This window comes from Macaca mulatta, chromosome 11, assembly GCF_049350105.2.
Source record: "Macaca mulatta isolate MMU2019108-1 chromosome 11, T2T-MMU8v2.0, whole genome shotgun sequence".
Taxonomy (NCBI): domain Eukaryota; kingdom Metazoa; phylum Chordata; class Mammalia; order Primates; family Cercopithecidae; genus Macaca; species Macaca mulatta.
In genome coordinates, this window is record NC_133416.1 from 60,352,544 (window position 1) to 60,374,557 (window position 22,014).

Below are 22,014 nucleotides of genomic sequence, written 5' to 3' on the forward strand. Positions count from 1 at the left end.
AGCATGGGCCTGAACCCACACCTGGTGGTTGTGGGAAACCCGGTCACTCAGGGTGAGTCCCCATGGCTCCCTTTCCCCCATCCTGTCCCCACCGCAATCCAGGCACATTTCATCCTGTTTTCTTCTACCAAGAAAGCTGCAAAGTCCAATCAATTACAAGCTTTCCCTACTCACTCAGCTTCCTCACCACGTCAGCTGATCATTTCCCTACCACCTCCTAAAGGGAGCCACATCCCATGAGTTTCCATCACTTTATTTTGCAAAAATAGAAAACTCAGCAATATGCAATACAGCGGGGTACAGGGGAGATGTAAACAGAGGGGAGGGGACAGTACCCTGACCCCCCAAGAGAACACAGGGAGCCAATGGGAATCTTATTTGGCAGCTAAATACAAACTGGGGATTGGAGGAAGAAGGGAGGGGTCACAGGGGCCCTGGGCTCCCCCACCCAAGACCCCTGGAGGAAAGGGTCAATTCCAGGGTGTAAACAAAAGCTAATAAATAAATAGAGGCTTCCTCTGGGTCAGGGCAGGATCAGCTAAGCAGCATCCCCCCTCCCTGGGCCAAGCTGCTCTGGGGGGTAAAGGGTGGAAGGCACTAGGGAGAGAGGGATCCCCTGGCCCCTCTGTAGTGTAGGAGGGTCCCTGCCCCGATGGCTGAGATGGAGGGCAGGAGGAGCCCAAGGCACATGACAGGGCTGGGGGAGGGACTTGTAACGGAGGGCACAGGGTGAACTCTGCACCCGAGCCAAGAGGTGCAGAATGGACCTGCATCTATCTGTCCCTTTCACCCTCTGTTCCTGCCCCAGAAATGCAGGGCCCAGCCTGCCCCCACCTTGACCTGGCACAAGGACGGCGCACAGAGGCTAGCACACACCCTGCAGGTGCATCACACAGCATTAGGCACCAAGGGTAGGGGCAAAAAGGTGGGCTCAGCCCTTCTCCTTTGCCCCCTTTTTGGTCTCTAGTGTTCCTATTTGCTCCCAGAGAGCCAAGCACCTGGCAGAGGAAGGGGCTGTGGAATGGCAGGGTCTTCCTCTTGCCCTGGGGAGCCTAGGACCCTGGCACCTGAGGGGCAGTGCTGAGATTTTAGAGTCCAAACTCAGGCTCATCCCTCTGCCCTCTCTCCTGGTGGGAGCAGGGCAGGCCCCCAGGACTGGCAAGGGAGCCGGTTAGATCGGGAAGGGGATGAACACAGAGGCACCCCTGGAAACTTTGGCAAAAACAAGGAGCTCATTGGAAGGGGTGGGGAGAGGGCAGAGCAGGTCCTCCCCCAGTCACTGGCAGTCTGGGAGATGGTCAGTCTGCTGCCTGGAGCCCCAACCCCCACAGCGGAGAGGTCAGGGGCCCTGGTCAGGCTGGGGACTTCAGGCCCCCTTTGCCCTGGCCCCCGGGAACCTCATCCTCGCTAGAGGCATTGGGATGGGGACCAGGCTGCGAGGAGTCATCCTCAAACATTTCAGGGTTCTCCAGCATCTCTCGGATTAGGGGAGGCATCGGGCCTGGAATCTCCATCTTCAGGGTAATAGCCCTTTCAGCTCCTACAATGGAGAGGCAAAGAGAGAGGCTCAGGAGGACAGAGGCACATGGCCCTTCAGGCCATCTCCCTAACCTTTCTCAACTGCCTCTGACTCCCCTAGGGGGCGCCCAGCACAGGCCCACCACCTCTCTGTCCCCAGCTCATCCTCTTCTCACTAGGCTTCCTGGGTGCCACTCCTCTGCCTGGAACCTCTACCTGGCCTTCTCTACCAGGCCTGCTGCCTATTCATCCCATTCTTTCAGGCTGTCTCTTCAGAGAGCACAATGCACACAACTTCCAACCCCACTCCCCAAGTACCCCACTCTCGAATGTCCAGAGCTTGCCAGTTGTTCCTAGTCCTGTTCTCTTAATAACATTTATTACAACAGCTAATATTTATCAAACACAATGTTCCAGACATCCTTCTAAGCCTGGACTGTCCAATAGAACTTTGCAATGATGGGAATACAGTAGTCACTGGCCACATGTGGCAATCTGAAATGTGACTACTGCAACTGCAGAATGGAATTTTTAATTCAGCACAATTCTAAGTACACTGTATGTGTTATGGGGTTTTTTTGTTGTTGTGTTGTTGTTGTTGTTTTAGAGGCAGAGTGTTGCTGGGTTACCCAGGCTGGACTGCCGTGGCTATTCACAGGTGCAATCATAGCTCACAGAAGCCTCCAACTTCTGGCCTCAACTGATCTTTCTGCCTCAGCCTCCTGAGTAGCTGGAACTACAGAAGCGCACCATGGTGCCTAGCTTTACATTGTATATTAACTAATTTAGTCCTCAAGACAGCCTTACAAGGTGTGTGAAGAATAGCCCAGTTTACAAACAAGATAAAAAAAGTAAAGCAATTTGCTGAAGACTTTGTGTGTACAGATATATAGATATATGTATGTATATGTACTTGGAATTGTGCTGAATTAAAAATTCAGTTCTGCAGTTGCAGTAGTCACATTTCAGATGCTTAAAAGCCACATGTGGCTAATGACTATTGTATCCCCATCATTGCAGAAAGTTCCATTGGACAGTACTGGTTTAGAAGCAATTTGCCCAAAGTGTCCCACTACTATGTGGCAGAGCTAGGAGTCCAGTGTAGATTGCCTGGATCTCGACTACTCTGTTCTAGTCTCTGCGTGTCCACCTGTCTGACCTGGGAGACCAACAGCCCTGGGAAGACAGAGAGGGGACACCCACTCATGACTCACCCTTAGTGCTGATGCCCCGGAGGTCGGTAATTTTCATGAGCATCCTTGGGAACATGTAGGGCTGGCTGGGCCGCCGGCGCCGGGCATATAGCCTCAGGGCTTCCAGCAGTGGCTCCTGCAGCTTGTCCACTTTTTCGGGCTCCTCCAGGTCCATGCGGTCTATGGGGACAAGTATAGTGGAGTTAGAGGGGAAGGAAGAGATGGGGAAGATACAGTGACAGATGGCTGATCCCCAGCTGGCCTTTTGGGAAGCCTGTACAGGGTTTGAGAACTCTGTGGATGGGGCCTGGTGCAAGAATTACCAGGGGAAGAGACCGCTGGGTCCTCCACGCCCCCTCCCAGTCAGAGATCCCGCATGGAGTGGTGGAAAAGGAGACTGAGCACTGAGCAGACGCCAGGGGGCGCCCCCGCACCTCCACAGATGAGGCAGATGGCGCTGAGCAGCCCTGTCTCGGTGTCATCCATCTCCAGGGGCAGGAGCTGCCCAGCAAAGGCAAAGACAAGGTCTGTGAGGGGCCCGAAGCCGGCATTGTGCATCTGGGTCCGGTTCAGGGTCAGCCCGTCGGAGAAGGTCATAGTGTCCTGCTCTGGGGTGTACCTTGTGCAGATCCGCAGCATCTGAAGGTGGGAGGTGGAGGAGGGTTAGCGCTGTTTCTGAGGGATGGGGAAAAGAGGGAATGAGTGGAAAGTGAGGAGGTTAGGTCCCCAGTGAATGCAACCTGAAGCAGGCATGGAGAAGGCAGAAGTGGAGGATCTGAGGCTTCCCAGGGGTAGTCCTGGGAAGTCAGGAGGAGACAGGGCATCCAAAAGTCTAGGATCAGGTCATAGAGGGAGGGGCTAGGACAAAAAGAGAGCAGAGAAGTCCCCCATGTGTGGCAGGGAGTGCAAGGTAAGGAAATCTTTGCATGGATCAAGGAATTGTTGAGGGTCCCATATGAGGGTCGGGCTGTGGCAGGACCCACAGGGCCTAACTTACCAGGATATCTAGGCAGGCAGCCTTGAGCAGAGTTATCTGATCAGCAATGCTGAGCCCTGTAAAGCCAGGCAACCGCTTGGCAAACTCCACGATCTTGATGATGCACTTGGTGGCCAGCTCACTGAACTTGTCCCACAGCCCCAGATCTAGCTGCACGCGGTGGTCTGCACTGGAGTTCTATAGAGGGGAGGGGTAGGAGGTTGGAAGGCAAGCTAAGGTCCACCTCTGGAGACTGTCTTCTCCCTACCAATATCCCAAGCTCTCTCCTCTGCATTCTGATGCCTTCCTTGTCCTCAGCACCAGTCGATGATAACCTCCAACATAACCCAGCCCCATTCCCCGAAGTGAAGAGTGCCCTGCCCTCACTGGGCTCTGCCCATTCCTTACCGTGGTATACTTGCCCAGCTGGCAGAGCGAGGGGAAGGTCTCCTGATGGGCTTTGCTGACCTTGGTGATGAGCTCTTCTAATTGGGGGCTCAGCTCATAGCTGTCAGGTGACCCTTCTTCCTTCACCTCCTTCTTCTTCTTGTTCCGGTCATTTCGCACAGCTTGTGGGTGGAGGCACAAGGAGAGAGTCAGGACCCTCAGAGCCTCCCTTTGGGTGTCTTCTCTCACCCTAATTTAATGTGCTCAGTCCTTATCATGAATATCTATCCTCTGGCACTGTAATTAGTGCCTCAGTTTCCCTATTGCCTATATTAGCTCCTATTCCCAGGCTGGTTCTCCCCAGCCCCACCCAGGGCCTGCGGCCCCTGCTCCCTCCCCAGGCCATTCGGCTCCATCCTGCCCTTCCTGTCACCCTGCAGGAGCTGGGGGAGGGGGGGCAGGATATGCAGGCGGCAGGATATCCACTTATAGCCTTGGCAGCACAATGGTGGGGGGGGGTGGAGAGGAGGAGCCACCCCATATCCATCTCTGGCTCAGTCCAGGGGAGGGGAAGGGACTGGCAAGCCCACCGGCTTCATTTCCCCCATGAAACAGGGAGAATGTGAGACCCTACTTATTCACCCATTCAGAGGAAGGGTCAAGCTCCCTGAGAGGGAGAATGGGAAACAGTGGGGCCTCCTGGGTGAATGGAGCTAATCAAACAAGACTGGCCTGGGAGAAGGCAGCACCCCAGGGCAAGCCAAGTCTCAGAGGTCAGGGAAATGGGAGTGGCCAGAGGAAAGAGGGCCACAGCCATAGGGTAGGAATGGAGTGCTCCTGCCCAGGCCAAGGATGGGAGCCTACCTTCCTTGGACATGCCCACTTCGAAGCACTTCTGTAGCCGGCAGTACTGGCAGCGATTCCTGGTCACCTTGTTGATGATACAGTTTTTGTCGCGATGACACGTGTACACCATGTTCTTCTGGATGCTTCGGCGAAAGAAGCCCTGGAGTTGAGGGAAAAAGACAGGGTCTCTGAAGCACAATGCTGGGAGTACCATCCTCTCACTGGCCTTGCAGGTTGCCCCAGGCCTGACCTAATCTATTAACCACCTATGTGCAAAGCAGTGCTGCTCACACACAGCATCTGTGTGCCTGGTCTCTCATCTTATTCGGGTAACTGGATCCCCCGTCTGCCCACCCCCACCACGTACACACCTTGCAGCCTTCACAAGAGCTGACCCCATAGTGGTAGCCAGAGGACTTGTCATTGCACACGAAGCATGGCTTGTAGACCCGAGGAGGCGGAGGGGGCGAGGGCGAGCTGGGCACCATCTCCTCTGAGCTGGTGCTCTGTGTCTCCACCGCTGGGAGGGAAGCAGTGATGTGAGGGTCAGGGGAGAAGGACCCCACAGATACCCAGGCTTCCTCATCACACACACCCCATGTGCATTTGTTCCTTGGCCCACCGGTGAAAGCCATGACTACCACAGTGCACTAGTCCCAGCAGTAAGCACTGTCAGAATCCTCTAAACGACCACTGTTACCACAGCTTGCTGTGACCCCTAGTCCGCCCTCCACAGTCTAACCAACTTGTTCACAAGAATGCCAGCCCTCACCCTGTATGACATGTTTAATCCTCCAAATTCCAGACCAAGGCCATTCTGGAAATTGACTTCTCTGGGTCTGTTTCCCTAACTACAGGAGGTAGATAGAAGGGTTAAAGCCCTGCAGCTCTGAGCTCTCTAGTCACTCTCTGTCTCTTTGGTAGATCTTTGTCGGGTAGTCTACCTCCCACTGTCCTCCCTGTGGGGCAATAACTCTGGGGGCAGGTAGGCAATGACAGGCTTCCTGTAGCTGGCACTGGCCAAATGACCTGCTGGGATGCTTAGCAGGTAGACCAGGACCTCATTTCCTCTCCAGTAGTTCGGGGGGACAACTCCTCAGGCTTCTCTCTCACACCACCCCTGAATAACTGACAGCGGAGCAAACGGGGCACAGGTCTCAGGGGAAGACACACCACAGCCTTGGTTCACGCTTGAAGAAACTGAGCCACAAGAGGGGAAGTGACCAGCTCAGTGCCACACCACCAGTGGATCCAAGTGGCTGTTGAGTCAGAGAAGCTGGGGAAACGGAGACTGAGGTGTTTGCTCAGTTTCTCAGGTCTGGAAGCCATTGGAGGTGTAGCAAACTGGAGAAGTCAGGTGACAGTAGGTAAATGGGACTGATGGGGGAGGGGACCTGTTTCTGGACCCTCTCTGAGCTTCTGTCTTCACTCTGAAAATACCCAATTGCAGCTCAAAAGGGCTCTCAGCCCCACAGTATGGGGAGGACATGCTCTGCTCTGTTCAAAGGCTGCCGGTTAAGTGTGTGTGTGTGGGTGCGTGTGTGGTTGGTCTTCAGAGATTCCAAAAATTTGTAAATTATTCACCTGTACGACCTGTTGCCCAAACCTGGAGGACCAAGTTAATGCAAAAAAATTCCTAAGACCCTCCCTAAGGTGTGTCCCATGCACCCACCTCATGAACACCTTCTCCCCTCTAACCCTCTGCAGCCCACCTAGTCAGAAGTCCACCCCAATGCAGCCAGAAGGGCGGAAGGAATGCCCCGGATGCCAGGGTTCCAGGCTAGCTCCACCCACCCCACAGGAGGGAAGCCCTCCCCACCCCCAACACACATACATTCAATTAGCATAAGAATCCTGCCAGAGTGAGATTCCCCAAAGGAAAAGGAGAGAGGAGAGGGGGAAAAAAGGGTGCCTGAAGTCTATTCAAGACTAGGGACGGGGGCTCCAGGAGGGGCTAGTGCTGAGAGATGTGGGGAGGGCTGGAATGCCTTTCCCAACCTCTCACTCCTCAGACCCACCACTGTGTCCTTCGAGGGCACATGTTCTACCCAAGGCCTGTGCGTGGGGTGGTGCTCACTCTGGCGCTGACGCCCTCCCTGCCCGCAGAGCGCTGCCTCATTTCCTCTCTTGCGCAAGGGCCTGGGTGTGGTCAGACTGGCATGGGGCAATGCCAGCCAATTATAAGACTGGGGGCCTTAGGGAGACAGGCCCGGGGGCAACTTTTTCCGTCTAAGTGATACTGTCACATCCCTACCCCCTGAACCCTAAAGTGCAGCCTAGTGGCTCCGAGGTCAATCTGCGAGGTCAAGGCCCCAGAAAGCTAACTGGGTCTACTCCAATCAGATCCCCTCCCCAGCCTGGGGCTTGGACCCCACCGTAGGGATGCTGCTCCTGGGTTAGGCAGGGGCCCCTGCTGGGGAGGATGGGGGTGGGCTCTGGGGTTTTCTCCTTTTAAAGCCCAAATTGCTGAAATTGAGGAAATTCCTGACCAGGCTGCGCGGAGCTTCAAACAAACTCTTTATAACCGGCTGTAAACGCTCCCAGCTGTGAGGCCCAGAGCTGAGCAGCCCGGACTCACAATCTAGCACACACCTCCTTGGAGACACACATACTCACAGGTTAACAACACGCAGGGCACCAAAGCAGGCATATTACAATGGGCTTCTAGAACCCTCACTAGATTCTGGCACAGACGCAAAGTCAGAATAGAGACACACTCACTCCAGCCACACCGTGGAGGTAGATGTACCAGTCACAAGGCTGACACACAACACCCAGCACTTGGCCACACAAGGGAACAGCTCTACCGCCAAACACCCCAGCCTGTGCACGCAGCACCAGGACACCAAAGCCTCCAAACAGGCACACACACACACATATCCAGGCCACCCCCACCTCCCAAGCAGCCTTCCCTCTGAAAGTGTGTGGGGGCAGGCCTGAAACTGGCTTTGTGTGTCCACCAGGATCCCAAAGGCCAAAATTATTGGTCCAAATTAAAACGCAAAAACCTACTGCCAGTCAAGCCCAAAGGGCTTCTTCCATAGGCCTGAGAAAAGACAGGGTCTCCGCCCAGCCCCCAGAAGCCCTACCTGGAAGATTCTTTCCATCTCAGCACCCCTACAACATACAACATACCCCAACTCCCCGTTCTATTGGGCAATGAGAAGAAAGTTAAGAATTCACAGGGATTTGCTGCAAAGCAATAGTTCCATGTTTTCTCGTTTCTTTAAATGACACGCTTTTAATTCTTCCCCCACCCCACCCAAAAGTAAAGTAAAATAAAGTCCGGTCTCCTTGTTTGCCATCTCCCTCTTCCAGCTTCCCAGTTGTTAAATTTGAGCAGCTCTGCTCAGGAACCAAAAAAAAAAAAAAAATCCGAACTTGTAAACAGCGCAGCCTGGTGCCAAGGAGCGAGGCGCGTTGGCGGGGGCTTGGTGACCTGGCGTGCGCACTCCCCCAGCGCCCGCCGCCCCGCCCGCTGCCCGCCCCTTCCCACCCTTCCCAGCGTGCCCCCAAACCCCTCGTCCCCGGCCGTCCGCACCCAGGCTTCGAGCACATCCCAGCCCAGGGTAAATTTGGGGGGTGTTCCAGGCTCTGCTCCTGGCCCCTCCCCACACCCCACCCCCTCCAGGCACTGTGGCCCAAGCTTCAAAGCCGCCTCTCATCTGGACTTCATTTTTACTGCTTCTCAGTCCCCAGCTTTTTATTACTGCTCTGGAAAGGGGTTCCAGGGCCCCCGGCCTGGCATCTCCCATTTCACGGAGGGGGAAGATAGATATTTGGGGACCCAGCAATGGTACTCGCCCTGCCGCTGTCAACTTCAGGCCGCCCCCCACCACACACACAGACTTTGCTTTAAACTTTTCGCTTCCTGCTGAAGTTGTGTGTGTTGGAGCCATAGGAAAAAATCATCTCTCTGCATATAACCGCATACACGTTTCCAAACATTTCTTTTTTTATATGTAGAGTGGTGTACAGAACTCAGCCTTCTCCCTCTTGTGTGCACAACCTTTTCCACCCGGCATAACACACAGGATGCACTCTCGAACACAGCACTTTCCAAAACCGCCCCCGCAGCCACGCAGGGGCACACGCCCTCCCGGCCTCACGCCATAAACATCCCCTCACAGGCCATGTGGACCTGGCAGCTGTCGCAGGCGACACTGGTGGAAAGACCCTTGCTCCCACACCCACACCACCTAGGCAAGGCGCTGCACACTCCAGGGATTCACACGCTCTGCAAACAATATTTTTAACACTGCCAGCTTCCCACATGGGCTTTACAAACGCCACCCACTGTCCTGAGTGTCATATCCTTCCAGGGCCACGGACCTGAAGGCGCAAACTACCCACACACCTCGGTCTCCCCCTATCCCCAGGAACTCTGGAGTGGCATCAACCACAGGTTCGAGCTAAACACCCACCATAAAAACCACACACACTCCAAACACTACTGCACACACGCAAAGGAGACGCTGAGGCCCCCACGTTTAAAGGGCCAGTACCTTACATAGAAAGGACCAGAAGCTCCTCCTTGCACCCCAGTTCCACTCTTTACACACGGAAAGAGTAAATCCCAGCCTCTCCTGCACCCTACACCCCAGCCCCGGACTCGGGTACCTACATTGCAGGCTGGTGGGTTGCGGCCAGGCAAAAGACTCAAGTCCGGCGAAACAGGAGCCGCCGGTGGCTCTGCGCAGCAAGCCGGTCCCGGGCCCGGCCGCCCCGTACAGCCGTCGCGGACCCGGGGAAAACGTTTCCATACAGTCGTACATCGCGACCCGGCTTGGAGGGAAGCTGGGTGCTAGAAACACCAAGGACCCGCAGCCGATTCCCCCTCCTCCCCCGGCGGCGCCCCGCTCCAGCAGGGGGGGAGGGGGAGGGCTAGCATAGGGCGCTGGGCTGCATGCGGGGCAAGGGGTGGGCGGGGAAGAGGGGGATCCCCAGCAGGGGAAAGGGACTGGGCGGGGCGCGAAGCTGGGGCTGCCGCTTTAGCCTCTGTCCAGCTCTATCTGGGTGCCTCGGCAGCTAGCAATGGGGAGACCTTTTTAAAAAGCGAAGCCCGGAGGGGTGGGGGGTGGGGCTTGGAGAGCGAAGGGGGCCGGGCACCGAGATGAGCAGAGCTGAGAGTGGAGCGCACACATACACATACGTACACTAGCTCCGCGGCGCGCGCTTGCTTAGACACACATCCGTGCATGCATTTATCTTATCAGGCACCAAGAATTTGCAAATATGCAAGAGTGCACATACATGTGAGCACGCATATAAAATCATGGGTGCACACACGTTTGTGCAGACACCTTGCTCGGGAGAATGTTTGCAAGCATACTCTTCACAGCTTATAGGCTTTGCACGCATTTGCACTGAGGCGCGTGCCCAGGTCGGGGTTGGAGAAAGGAGTGGAGGAACCAAGCATAAGCATTTCCTTTCAGAGTTTTTCCCCTCCTCAGACTCTCCCTTTTTCACGCTAGTCAATACAGGGGTGTTAAGGATGATTGGGAAGAGGGGAAAGTGGAGGTCCCCGCGCGCTGCTGCTCTCCTGAGGCTCGGGACCTGCACTACCTCCACCCCTCTCATTCCCAGGCCTGGCTCCGCCCTCCCCCTCCGCGCGCCCGCTTCAGGGCCGAACAGTGCATTCCTGCGGCTCGGCGCGCGCTGCCTCCTCCTTCCTTCCCGTCTCCCCACCCCCGGTCCGAGGGCCGGAGCGCGCTCCCGCCGTGAACTCTCCGGGAACCCCCCTCGGGGCGGGTGGCCGAGCGCGCTCACCTCCTCCTGACCCGGCCCCGCCCCACCCCGCCCAGGCCGTCTCCACCGCGGCCGCGGAGTCCCCCGCCCCCTCCAGCGCAGCCAGAGTCTACCCCTCCTAGCCCGAGCAGTCCGCCCTCCACCGCGGCCCGGGCCGCCTCCCTCCGAGTCCCCGAAGCCCTATCCTGCAACTGACGCTCCCTAAGCGCCTCGACTGTCTCTCTCGATGCTCCTTCCTCGAACATAAGTTCACTTTTAGAGCACAAAACTACCCCCTAAGCTGTGCCTGCCGTGCCAACTGCGCCTCGATGAATCTGCCCCTGATGGCCAAATCCCCTCCTCCAGTGTCTGAATGCCAAGGGCTCCCTCGGCAATAGGGGCGCTTCCGGTCACTGACTGTTCTCAGGGTCTTTAAATACCCCCAGCCTAGGCATAAGTGCCCTCCCTTCGGTCCCACGCTAGTGCCCCTCAGCTCTCCAAGGGCCGCCACACTGTTCCCTGGGTTGCCCCTTCCGGCACTAAGCGCCCTCGCCCGGCGGAGAAGGGGGTGAGGTGGGCGGGGGTTTGGCCACGTCAGAAGTTTGCCCTGGCCCGGCAAGGCCGAATGGGGGACCCTGGCCCCGGACAGCGCCAGCGGCGGCGACTCCCGGAAACCGCCCCCTCCCCCGCGCCCCGCCTTCAGCCGCCGGGTCGCCCGGCCTGCCTGCCCAGCCGGCTCTGTCAGCGCCGCTCACACGGGCAGCGCCGCGGAGCGGGAGCGGCGCCCGGCCCAGCCCTTCCCCCGCCAGGCGGCTATGGCTGGGCCAGGGCGGGGCGCGCTTTTCTAAGAATCTGTTGTACCGGGTGGGGGGCGCACTGGGGGTGCTGCAGGAGTGGGGCGCCTGTTGGAAGAATAAAGGGCAGGAAGGGGTGCCAGAGTAGGCGAGGGATGGTGGGCGCGGGGGAGGGGTAGGGGCTGCCGGGACTGGGAATAGGCCTGACTTGTGGATGGCGGGGAACCTCGGGGTGGCAAGAGTGACTGGTGGGCTTGAAGCAGGAATGGGGAGGGAATGCACTGCTCTTTCCAACCCAGTGTAAGCTCCCTCCTGCTCCCCCAACCCCAAATACCCATTTCTGAATCCAGTCACCCCCACCCCACAAAAAGAAGAAACAAAGAAAATAAAGAGAGAGAGAGAGAGAGAGAGAGAGAGAGAGAGAGAGAGAAAAGAAAGAAAAAGAAAGAAAGAAAGAAAGAAAGAAAGAAAGAAAGAAAGAAAGAAAGAAAGAAAGAAAGAAAGAAAGAAAGAAAGAAAGAAAACTTTCTGAATCAGAATCTGTCCAGCGACAAACAACAAAAACAATCAGTTAAGTGCAAAATAGGGAGTACCCCCGAAAACAAGAGGGAAAGAGCCTTGATTAGTCAACTTCAAGCTGTCAGTACCCCCCTTCCCCCTCAGAAATCTGAAAGGTCCCAATTAAGTCAGGCCTGCCTGGTTGGTAATTAGAACCAGAAGTGGCCAGGCCACAGGGAGGGGGTTGGGAGGAGGGCACAGGAGGAGTTGGGGGAGGGCTCCAGGAAGCCATGAGTCCTCAATAGCCCCCATTTCTCTTCACCAGATGCACCCCACTCCTCATCACCCCATCTGTGTGTGCATCCCAGGCATTGCATGGAGGGGGTCCTTAGGACCAGGCATTAGGGCATCAGGCCCTCCCTCCCCATCAACCCTGACCCCCCCATTCTAGACAGATTTAGTACAGCCTTGGGGAGAAGGTAAGAGGATGGGGGATCTAGTGCCCCCTCTTTTCCCCAAAGTTTCTCCAGACCTTATTGCAGCAATTAGACCCATTAGCCTTCTAGCATTTCATGGGAACCAGATGTTCTCCGCCATCCTGGTGGGAGTATGAAGGGGGGCTGCTGCCTGACTCACCCTCTTCCCTATGATCCCCACCACCAGGGCACACCCCCCTCCCAGCTAGAGCCCCACAAAGGCATAGTCCTAGAGGCAAAGAGGAGTGTACCCCTCCCCAACTAATAAGGCCATTAGCACTCAGATTCTTTCGGGGTCACCCCTCAGAGCCCCTGCCACCCTGGCAAGGATGAGTTTGGCCAGGAAGAGGCAGAGCAGGGACAGCTAACTCCTTATGCACCCCGCCTTTCCCTTCTTGCCACCTTCTGGATGGGGCTTGAGGATAACTGGCTCTGAATTCTTCACGCTAAATTCTCCCTTTTTTCTAAAACCCTCCCTCGAAAAGCTGAAAAGGGGGCATTTCAAAGTAAAGCAGGCCCTGCCAGAAGGGTGAGTCCTGAGGTAGGAGTCCCACCTGAAGGGAAATGGGAGGGGGTCTCTGGAGGAGGGGGCAGCAGAAGAGCAGAAGAATAGGGAGGTGTGAATGAGAGTGGGGCCCAAAGCAGGGATGTGAGGCGCGCTGGGCAGGATGGGGGCTGGGACCGGGTAGGGGGCCAGGAGAGGGGGGTGCAGCCTGGGCCCTGGCGGCGGCGGCTTGCCCGGCTCCCCCCGCCAAAGAGGTTTCCTGTTGCAATCAAAGCCCCGTTTGTGTCGGCCTGGAGCTGGAGCCTGTGCCGGAGGAGGAGAGACCAGGGAGGGGAGGGGAAAGGAGGCAGTTGACTGGGGTTTTTTCCTGGAGGAGGCCTCACTGCTCACTGCCCTTACCCGCCTGCTTGTTCTCCTTGCTTCTCTCAGTGCCTGGCTTCTCTGTGTCTGCACCTTTGCGCCTGGGTAGCTGTCCCTTGTCTTGTCTGTGAGTCTCTCTTTTTCAGTTTCTTTTAAGCAAGACTCACTCTCTCTCTGTGCCAGCCTGTCCTCAGTTTCCCCATGTGTGGTAACTTAGTGTGGTGAAGTCTGGGGTTCTTGCCCCAGGGACTGTGGCCCCATGGCCAGGGCAACATCGCTAGGTTCAGAGGACAAACTGGGCTAGGTCGTCAGGACCACAGCTATCTGCTCAGGAGTGGGAGGAGGGCAAGGCTTCTGTTCTCTCTCATCAGACTCTGTTCCCTGTAGAAAGCAAATCTAGAACACACTAGGATTCACAAACATAGAGATACATAGGGACACAGACACCAGGGGTTTCATGCACATGCATGAACACACACGCACGCACACACACATACACACACCCCTCTGCTTTCCATGAGCACAGGCCTGTGCTTGCCTCAGCAACATGTGCTCCCCTGAGCCTCCCATCCACCACCATGCAGTTCCGAGACGCCTGCCTCACCCGCTTCAGACCCCGAGACAGCCCCAGGAAGTACAGCAAGACTTCAATTCTCAACAAGGATGTCCCCAAGGTGCCAGGGACCCAGTAATATCCAAGAGCCAGCCTCAGGGAGAAGTGCCAGACCTCTTCAAGGGCCACCTCTCTTAGTCTGTGTGTGAGAGAGAGTGTGTATGTGTCATCCACAGAATAAGGGAGAGGGTGATGAGACGCACAAACTCAAGGTGAGTATGCCTTTGGCATCAGATTTAGGCCTCTAAACCCTCTCCACTAGATGCGCCCAGCCAAAAAGGGACAGCAGGTCAGAGAAATGAGAGAGGACACTCTGTCACCCTTCTGCTACTCTCCCACTCTGGAAGATTTCCCAGACTCCTGGGTCTCTTCCTCTCCCCTGTGTCTTCCTCTCCACTACCACTAGGTGCTGCATGCCCCACCCCCAGTTAAGCCACGTAGGGACCCACCCCCAAGCCTTCCCCTCCTCCCTCCTCCTGCCACCTCCCTGCCCAGGCCTGTCCCTCCACGCTAGCCGCACCCTCCCCAGCTACCTGCCCTGGCTCTGGCTCCTCCCTTGGATTTCTCCTTTCAGCCCCCTCCTTCAGCATGGCCTTCGAAGATGGAGCCCAGTCTGACCACTTCCCTACCTTGACCTCACTTTGAACCCTGACCTTGATCTCAGTGTGTCCACAGCACAGGGGCACAAGGGGGACGTCACTGGGGACTGGCTACTAGCTCTAGCGTTGTCCCCACTACCATTCTCTCTCCTCTCCCTCTCCACTCCATCTCCTTTACTTGCCTCTCCCAGGACCTGGGAAAATCAAGTCCCAAGAGGCTGAGTTGTAGGATTCGCTGCCAGAAGTACATTCATGTGGGGAGGGTGGTTCCTTCCCACTTCCCCAGGTCCCTAGGACAGATTCGTGGGGTGAAAATGAAGTCTGGGGAAGCCCAGCTGAAGTTTCCAAAAAGGGCACTTTGTGCTCTCTTGTTCACCTACATGCCACTCAAATAACCCCTGTTGGACTACAGACATGCCACCAGCAGGCTTCACCAAACGCCAGCCACAGCGTCAGCAGCACTACGAAATCCCTCCTCACTCCTCACACTGACTCTTTGTTGCACACACTGGAATTCTTTACATGAGCAGAGGCTCAGGGAGATGCTGTGCACACACAACTGCATCAAGTCTGGAGGCACCACACACTCACCCCTTCTCCATATGAACACACTCTTTCCACTGGAGCTGCCAGCCCAGCCTAGTCGCCCCTTTCACATACAGACACACAACTCTCTGCATGCCCCCTCCTGGAAGCAGGGCGCCTTCTCTTCTACCTCTGTCTCTGCACTTGTGGAGCCATGAAGGATGTGCCTTTATCTTTTTGTCTTTTTCTCTCCAACTCTGTCTCAGAAATTGCCCTTTCCCCCGCCCTTCAATCACCTTCTCTTGTCCCCAGTTGAAGCCTTCTCTTAACCAGCTTGGCACCCCCACCTGTAATGTAATGGCCTGGCCAGGAGGAATGACTACCAACTGGGAGGAGAGGGGTCCCAGAGGGAGGAGGAGAGGAGAGGCCCAAGCCTTGCCTGCTGTCAGCACTCAAAGGCTTAACCCAAAGAGGGCAGGCCTGGGGAACAAGTAGGGATCTGCACAGCATGCAGGCTCTATGCCAGACCTGCAGGGAGGGGAGGAGCCCAGACCCACACCGATGGAGGAGAGGATGCTTCTGGAACACCCCCCTCTGCCTCTGGATTACTTATGGTACAAAAGCTACCTTCTTTGCAGTCGTTTCTATCCTCCCCAGAACGAAGAAGCACAGTCTCCTGTCCCCACACATCTTTGGGGACCTGGCACAGGATTTCTTTCCCCTTTCTGCAGCCTCCACGTAATTCAAAGCAATTTCACCTTTTTTTTTTTCCCTCTTTGAGACAGAGTTTTGCTCTGTTGCTCAGGCTAGAGTGCAGTGGCACGATCTTGGCTCACTACAACCTTTGCCTCTGGGTTCAAGCGATTCCCTCAGCCTCCTGAGTAGCTGGGATTACAGGTATGTGCCACCACACCCACTAATTTTTGTATTTTTAGTAGAGACAGGGTTTCTTTTTTTTTTTTTTATTTTTTTGAGATGGAGTCTCGCTCTGTTGCCCAGGCTGGAGTGCAGTAGCATGATCTCAGCTCACCGCAACCTCTGCCTCCCAAGTTCAAGCGATTCTCCTGCCTCAGCCTCCCAAGTAGCTGGGATTACAGGCACACACCACCACACCCGGCTAATTTTTGTATTTTTAGTAGAGACGGGTTTCACCATGTTGGCCAGGCTGGTCTTGAACTCGTAGCCTCAAGTGACCCGCCCACCTCGGCCTCCCAAAGTGCTGGGATTGCAGGCGTAAGCCACTGCGCCCGGCCTAGTTTCACCTCTTGATCACAGAACCAGGTGACTATCCTCCCAGACTCTTCTGCTTCCCATTCTGGCTCCCCACAACTCCCAACTGCATGCAGGCAGCAGCTTCACCCTGCACCAGACCCACCCCCAGCTTGCCCACACAAAGGTGTGCCCCTCTACTACTTGACTGACCCAGGAGGCAGTTTTAGATACCCGCCCTCCAAGTTTTAGGCCTGCTACCTCCCTATCCTATTTGAACAGGAGAACTCTCATTTGCAAACACTTCCATTGAGTCCACATCCAAACTCCTTCCTCACCACCACTGCCACCCTCTGTTACTCACTACTACTCCATTAGGCCAAACCCCTGTCCCCTGCCTGTCTTCCTAACTGGGGTGCCAACTCTTTTACCATCCACCCTCCAGATGCCCTCCTGTTTCCATTTGCCCTCATTCCCCAAGATCCCTGAGACTCACACAGAGAGGCCATCTCCTTGGGGAGGTCAGGCTGGCCCAGGCCCCGGAAGCTAGGGCTCAGCATCTCGAAAGGCGGAGACCCCCTGAGTGCCCCTGGGAAGGCGAAGGGGAAGCCTGCCCCTGGGTAGCCAGATCCAGGCCCCAGGGCACCAGCCGCAAAGAGTCGCTCCTTATTGGTGGCCATGGCAGCTGCGGTGTGGGAGTCCCCTGGGGTCTGCAGTGGGCGGGGGAGGTCTTCAGCCACAGCCCCTGCCCATGCCCACTGCCCCAGCCTGGGAGGCTCCGTGCCCGCCCTGCCTGGCCTGCCCACTGGGCCTCCAAGAGTCCTAGGGAGAAAGAGAGGGAAAGGAGAGATGAGAGAATGACCACTCTGAGGTTCCAAGCCCCATGACCCTCTCTCAGTTGCAGTCTTCTCCCTCTGTGCTGCTATGGTTTATCCTGCCCTGGCTCAGGGCCCTCGCAGTGTGGCAGAGAGGGCAGGGCAGGGGGTTATGCAGGCTCTGAGAAACTCCAGAGGAGCTCCAGGAAAGGGTAAACGGAGGTCCCAAGGTGAATGATGGTCTGAAGACTTCTGGTGGAGAGAACTCCTAGACTGGGAAGTGATCATGAATCACCACAACTGGGCTAAGCGTTTGACCTACCCCTCACATCAGTCCTGTGAACTGGGAGTTAGGATTCCCATTTCACATATGAGGAAACTGAGATGAAGTGACTGGCTTAAGGTCACATGGCTGCAAGTTGGGGAGCCCAGATTCAAACTCTTTACCATCCTGGAGAAAACAAACATAACTCTGTTATTACCTGGGAGCCCTACACCTCTCTGGAGAGGAGTACAAGGCAAAGGTTGGGGGACAGACTCTAGAGCCAGACTACCTGGACTGTACCCTACCACTTGCTAGCTGTGGAACTTCAGGCATGTTAATCTCTCTGTGCCTCAGTTTCCTCATGCATCACTTGGGACTAATAATAGGGCCTACCTCATATGGTCGTTTTGAGGACTAAATAAATTAACCAATGTCAAGTGTTTGGCATGATGTAGGGCACATAGGGAATGCTATGTAAATGTCTCATATTAGTTCTCTTTGTACCTGATTTTCCTCCATAGCTCTGCTTTAGTAAGCACTTCCCTCTCTATTTAACACTCCCTCTTCCAGTTTCCCCTCCCAATTCTTCCTGTCTCTAATTTTTCCTCACCCTCTAAGCCCTCTTGTACCCACTGCTTCAAATCTAAGGATGTTGATGGAACCACTCTTGTGCCAAATGTATGATGCCAAGGAGCTGCTTCTTGGTCAGCTGACTTTACTTCTCTGCCTCCTTTTCTCTCTCTCTCTCTCTTTTGAGACGGCTAATGTTTGTATTTTTAGTAGAAATGGGGTTTCTTCATGTTGGTCAGGCTAGTCTCGAACTCAGGTGATCCGCCTGACTTGACCTCTCAAAGTGCTGGGATTACAGGCGTGAGCCACGTGCCCAGGCATTCTGCCTCTTTTTCTTTCTTATCCCTGGGCTCCCTATTTCTGGGACGTTCTCCCTGCATCCTCTCCTCCCCCAAAGTAGGCTTCCCTCTAAGAGTTTAAACCTGAGCCCAGGGGAAGGGGAGGAGAAGGAGGTAGACAGAAGATGGGAATCCTAGTGCTAAGTAGGTGGTTCCTATCCTGATCCTCTGACAAAGGAAAAGGTTGGCTTTCCCAGGAGCCCCAGAACTTCTCGCCTCTCTAGGCAGTTAGTGGGCTAGGGAGGAAGAGTCACCCCAGCCTGGGTATCTCCACCAGCCAGAACCATAACAGACTGCTGTGAAGGGCAGAGAAGGGCCAAGAGACTAAAACGCAGAGAGACCACGGGGTGGGCAGGCCCAGAGGAAGGGGATGGATATATCTGCCTTTCTTTCCATCAGTATTTGCTTCTAGGATCGATAGCTCTCAGTCTTTATACCTCTGGTTTTTATTTTTGTTTTTGCTTGTTTTTCTTTCTCTCCTCTACCTTGGCCTTCAAGCCCTTGAGGGTAAACTGTCATGGAGGTTACAAGAACCCAGACCCCAATGCCATCACACTTCACTCAGCCCTTATGAATGAAGCATCCCCTGCCCCTCACCATGGCACCACCCATACACCCAGCACCCTCAAACTCTTTAACCCAGTGTTTTCACAAGCCCTAAAAGTCTGAGCTCCAAGCCTCCAGGGTCCCTCTCCTTTTCCTTCTCCTATTCCCCTCCGAAGTTCTCACCCCTAGTTAAGCCCAGATGGAGCCAGGAGTTCGGGGCCCCTGAGGCCCCTGGGCCACAGCTCAACTGGCCAGGCCACATTCCAAGTGGATTAACCCCTCCAATGACAAGGGTGAGAAGCTACTAGAGGACTCCCCCATCCCCATGTTCCCCAGACTTGGCTTAGACTGGGAACAAGGCTCTCTGCCTTAGCCCTCCTTGTCTTTGCTTCTCACCTACCAATAGGAAACACAGGCCTGCGGGGAGGGCAGTGGGGGGTTCCCACAGAGGGATGCTCAGCTCCTGATCCTCACCAAGGAATGATGCTGCATGTGAGCCAAGGAGAGTTGTCCCTGGCCTTCCTCTTATTTTGCCTCAGAGAAGGGACTTGGGAGTTGAGTGAAGAGAGGAAGGGGACAGAGATTCCTCCCACTTCTGAGCCTTGATTCTCTCTTGGCTGGGAAGAGAAGGGGAGGGTCTTAAATCTAGGGTAGAGGAATGGACTAAGGAATTGAAGGCAGTGCAGAGTAAAGGGAAATCCTAAACTGAGGCCCCAGATGCCTTGGTTCTTTGGGGGACTCGTGGAAAGTAGAGAACATTCTTCCTCTACTAAGATGCCATCTCAGATGGTGGGGCAGGGGGGATGACGGACTAGGGGAGAGGGGCTTTTACAAAGCTGCTTCTCTTAGAGCTGAGGTGGAGTTGAGGGGAGGGCATGGATGAAGGGGGCTGCCGGATGGAGGGGGGTGCGTTTCCCTGCTGCCCTGCCCGCTCCAGAGCCTGGAACAAAGCTGCTCTTGTCGGCCACTCTCCACCCGCTGCCCCCCTCCCCTCTGTATAAACACGACCACCTTTTTCCATGACCCCATCTCCAGCCTGGGCAGAGAACCCAGGCATCCTCTGCTCTAGCCTGGGCCCCCAGCCTGCTCCCCAGGAGGCAGCAGTGGGCCAGGCTTCCTTGGCCTCGTGCCATCCCTGGGGGAGTCCAGACCCTTGAGTCTCCACCTCTCATCCCCAGGTGCCCTCCCTCCACCCTACTAGCCCCAGGGAGGGGCAGTGCCCAGGAGGCAGGCAGGCAATGCCAGTGGAATGTGTGTGGGCATCAGAGGGCATGGGCAGGGTGGGGCAGAGGGGGGAACTGGAGGTGCCAGTTAGGTGGCTTTCTGAGCCAGGGGTGGGGGTGTGCCGGGATGTGGGGGGGCGTGCCCCATGCTGCCTACTAGGCTGTAGGCCACAGTGCGTGTGTGTGTGTGTATGTGTGTGTTTGTGTGTCTGTCTATATGGGATACCCAAGCTCCAGGCACCCTGCACACACTATCCCCACTCCCCTGTCTTCTCTCTACTTGCCTCAGGGATATGAGACGCTGGCTGTGGTCCTTGACCCCAACTCAACATCTGACACTAAGGGCAGAAGCCTCAGACTTGAGGACTGGGATTCCAGCTGCCCAGGACCAGAGCCCTAAAGCAGGACAGTCATCTCAGTTTTTTGCCCTGAAGACCTCCTACTCAGGCTCCCCTGCCGCCCCACCACCACCACTAACAACCAAGCATCTTCTTACCGGCTGGCCGCCTGCGGAGACTGGCTCCTACATACTGGGTCAGGTTGAGGGAACTGGGCCGTAGCTGCTAAAGACAGAGAGGCAGCGTCAGTGGAACTCTGGGACCAGCACTCCTGGGTCCCTGTCCCGGTCTTCCTGCTCTTTGTTTGTTCCATTTGGGCTTCCCTCAAGAATACTCCAGAGGTGCCCCCCGCACCTTGGCTGGAGGGAGCCAAGGCTCGCACCTGGGCTGGGAACGTGTCGGAGGGAATCCAGAGCTTCAAGGAAAGTTCACAGATCCCTATCCTATGCACTAGTCCCTCGGAACTGCTGGACGCGGAGGGCCAGGCTCACTTGCCTCTGAACGTTTTCCTTGCCTTCTGATGTCCAAGGTGTGCCATTCCACTGGAGAGGGAGGAACTTGGACCAGCATGGAACATCAAATCTACCCATCAGAGCCCGGGGGTAAGGGGGTGGTAGTCTTTCCCCGCAAGAGAATCCCTGTCTTCTCTCACATTCCCAGCACAAAAATATAAGGAGGAATGCCCCCGGCTGAAGACTTCCCCAAATGCTCTCCTCTGCTATGCACCAAAATGCAGGGCAGATGACCCAGCCCATCCTCAGCCTGTTAAAATCTTCCCCATTCCCTTCCCACAGCAGGGCTGGCCCGGGTCGGGGCAAGAAGCCCCCCTCAAGCCCGGCGGCCAGCCTGGCCAGCCTCTGGAGGACATTCGCCCGTGCGGCTCCTCCGCGCCCCTTCCCCCAGCCGCCTCGTCGGAGGACCCAGGCGACGGAGCGGGCGAGCCTCCTTCCCCGCCTGACTCACCTGGAGTGGGAGGGGGAAGGGAGGCGGCGGAGCCCCGAGGTCCCGGCGTCGGGCGGTCTCTGGGATGGAGCGTCGCAATGTCCGGGGCTCGTGGTACTGGGGGGCTCCTGGGGGGGCACGGCTTTAGGCTGGGACTGTCCCGGGGCCTCTCGGAGCCCGCCCGCCCACGTGACCGCCCCAAAATATCCGACACATTTTCTCCCAAACCGCACACTGACTCTGCAGGCGGGGACACGGAAAATATTTTCTTTCTTTTTCTCCCTCCCCACCCCCCCCACCTCCCTCCCTGCCCAGCTCCCTCCTCCCCCTCCCGCCCTCGCTCCTCCCTCCCCTGCCTGCCCCTGCCCGGCTCCCTCCTCTGTGCCCTGGGGCTGGGGGGCGGAGGGATGGGTGGGCGGGAGGGGGACAGGGCGGGGCGGCCCGGGACGCCTGGGTCTCTGCCCCTCCCATTTGCTAGGCTTCCTTGACTCCATCCCCTGGGAGGCCGGGCACGGCTGGCAGAGGAGGTCAGTGTCCTGGCCCCGTGATGCCAACCCTTTCTCTCTGGCACTTTTCTCCTTTCTGCGTTTTGGGGGGACTAGTTGTCTGTGGCCAGGCTGTGACTCTTCCGAGGCCAGTCTCTGGTGCCTCCCCAGGGTAGGCAACGGGGCGCTGGAGTGGCCGGGCAGAAGTATGCCAGATCTAGAATAGATGCTTCTGCCCTTATTCTTTGCTCAGCCTTCACCTGCAG

General features: G+C 56.2%; 1 protein-coding gene across 4 annotated transcripts; it reads right to left on the bottom strand.

The window, feature by feature from the left end:
- Positions 1 to 237: 237 nt before the first annotated feature.
- Positions 238 to 21,611, bottom strand: RARG (retinoic acid receptor gamma). 4 transcript variants are annotated; one of them, XM_077954394.1, is made up of 11 exons: positions 21,285 to 21,495; positions 20,817 to 20,903; positions 20,480 to 20,546; positions 16,723 to 17,048; positions 5,292 to 5,440; positions 4,939 to 5,080; positions 4,096 to 4,256; positions 3,709 to 3,885; positions 3,146 to 3,350; positions 2,733 to 2,891; positions 238 to 1,540 (listed from the first exon to the last, which is right to left on the bottom strand). In XM_077954394.1, the coding sequence occupies exons 2-11, from the start codon at positions 20,896 to 20,898 to the stop codon at positions 1,353 to 1,355; spliced, it is 1,656 nt and encodes a 551-aa protein (XP_077810520.1). In that variant the 5' UTR covers positions 20,899 to 20,903; positions 21,285 to 21,495; the 3' UTR covers positions 238 to 1,352. The 4 variants fall into 4 exon arrangements, with proteins under 4 accessions (XP_077810520.1, XP_028685349.1, XP_015007329.2 ...); XM_028829516.2 differs by lacking the exon at positions 20,817 to 20,903 and having other exon boundaries at positions 20,480 to 20,543; positions 21,285 to 21,611; XM_015151843.3 differs by lacking the exon at positions 20,817 to 20,903 and having other exon boundaries at positions 21,285 to 21,611.
- Positions 21,612 to 22,014: the final 403 nt, after the last annotated feature.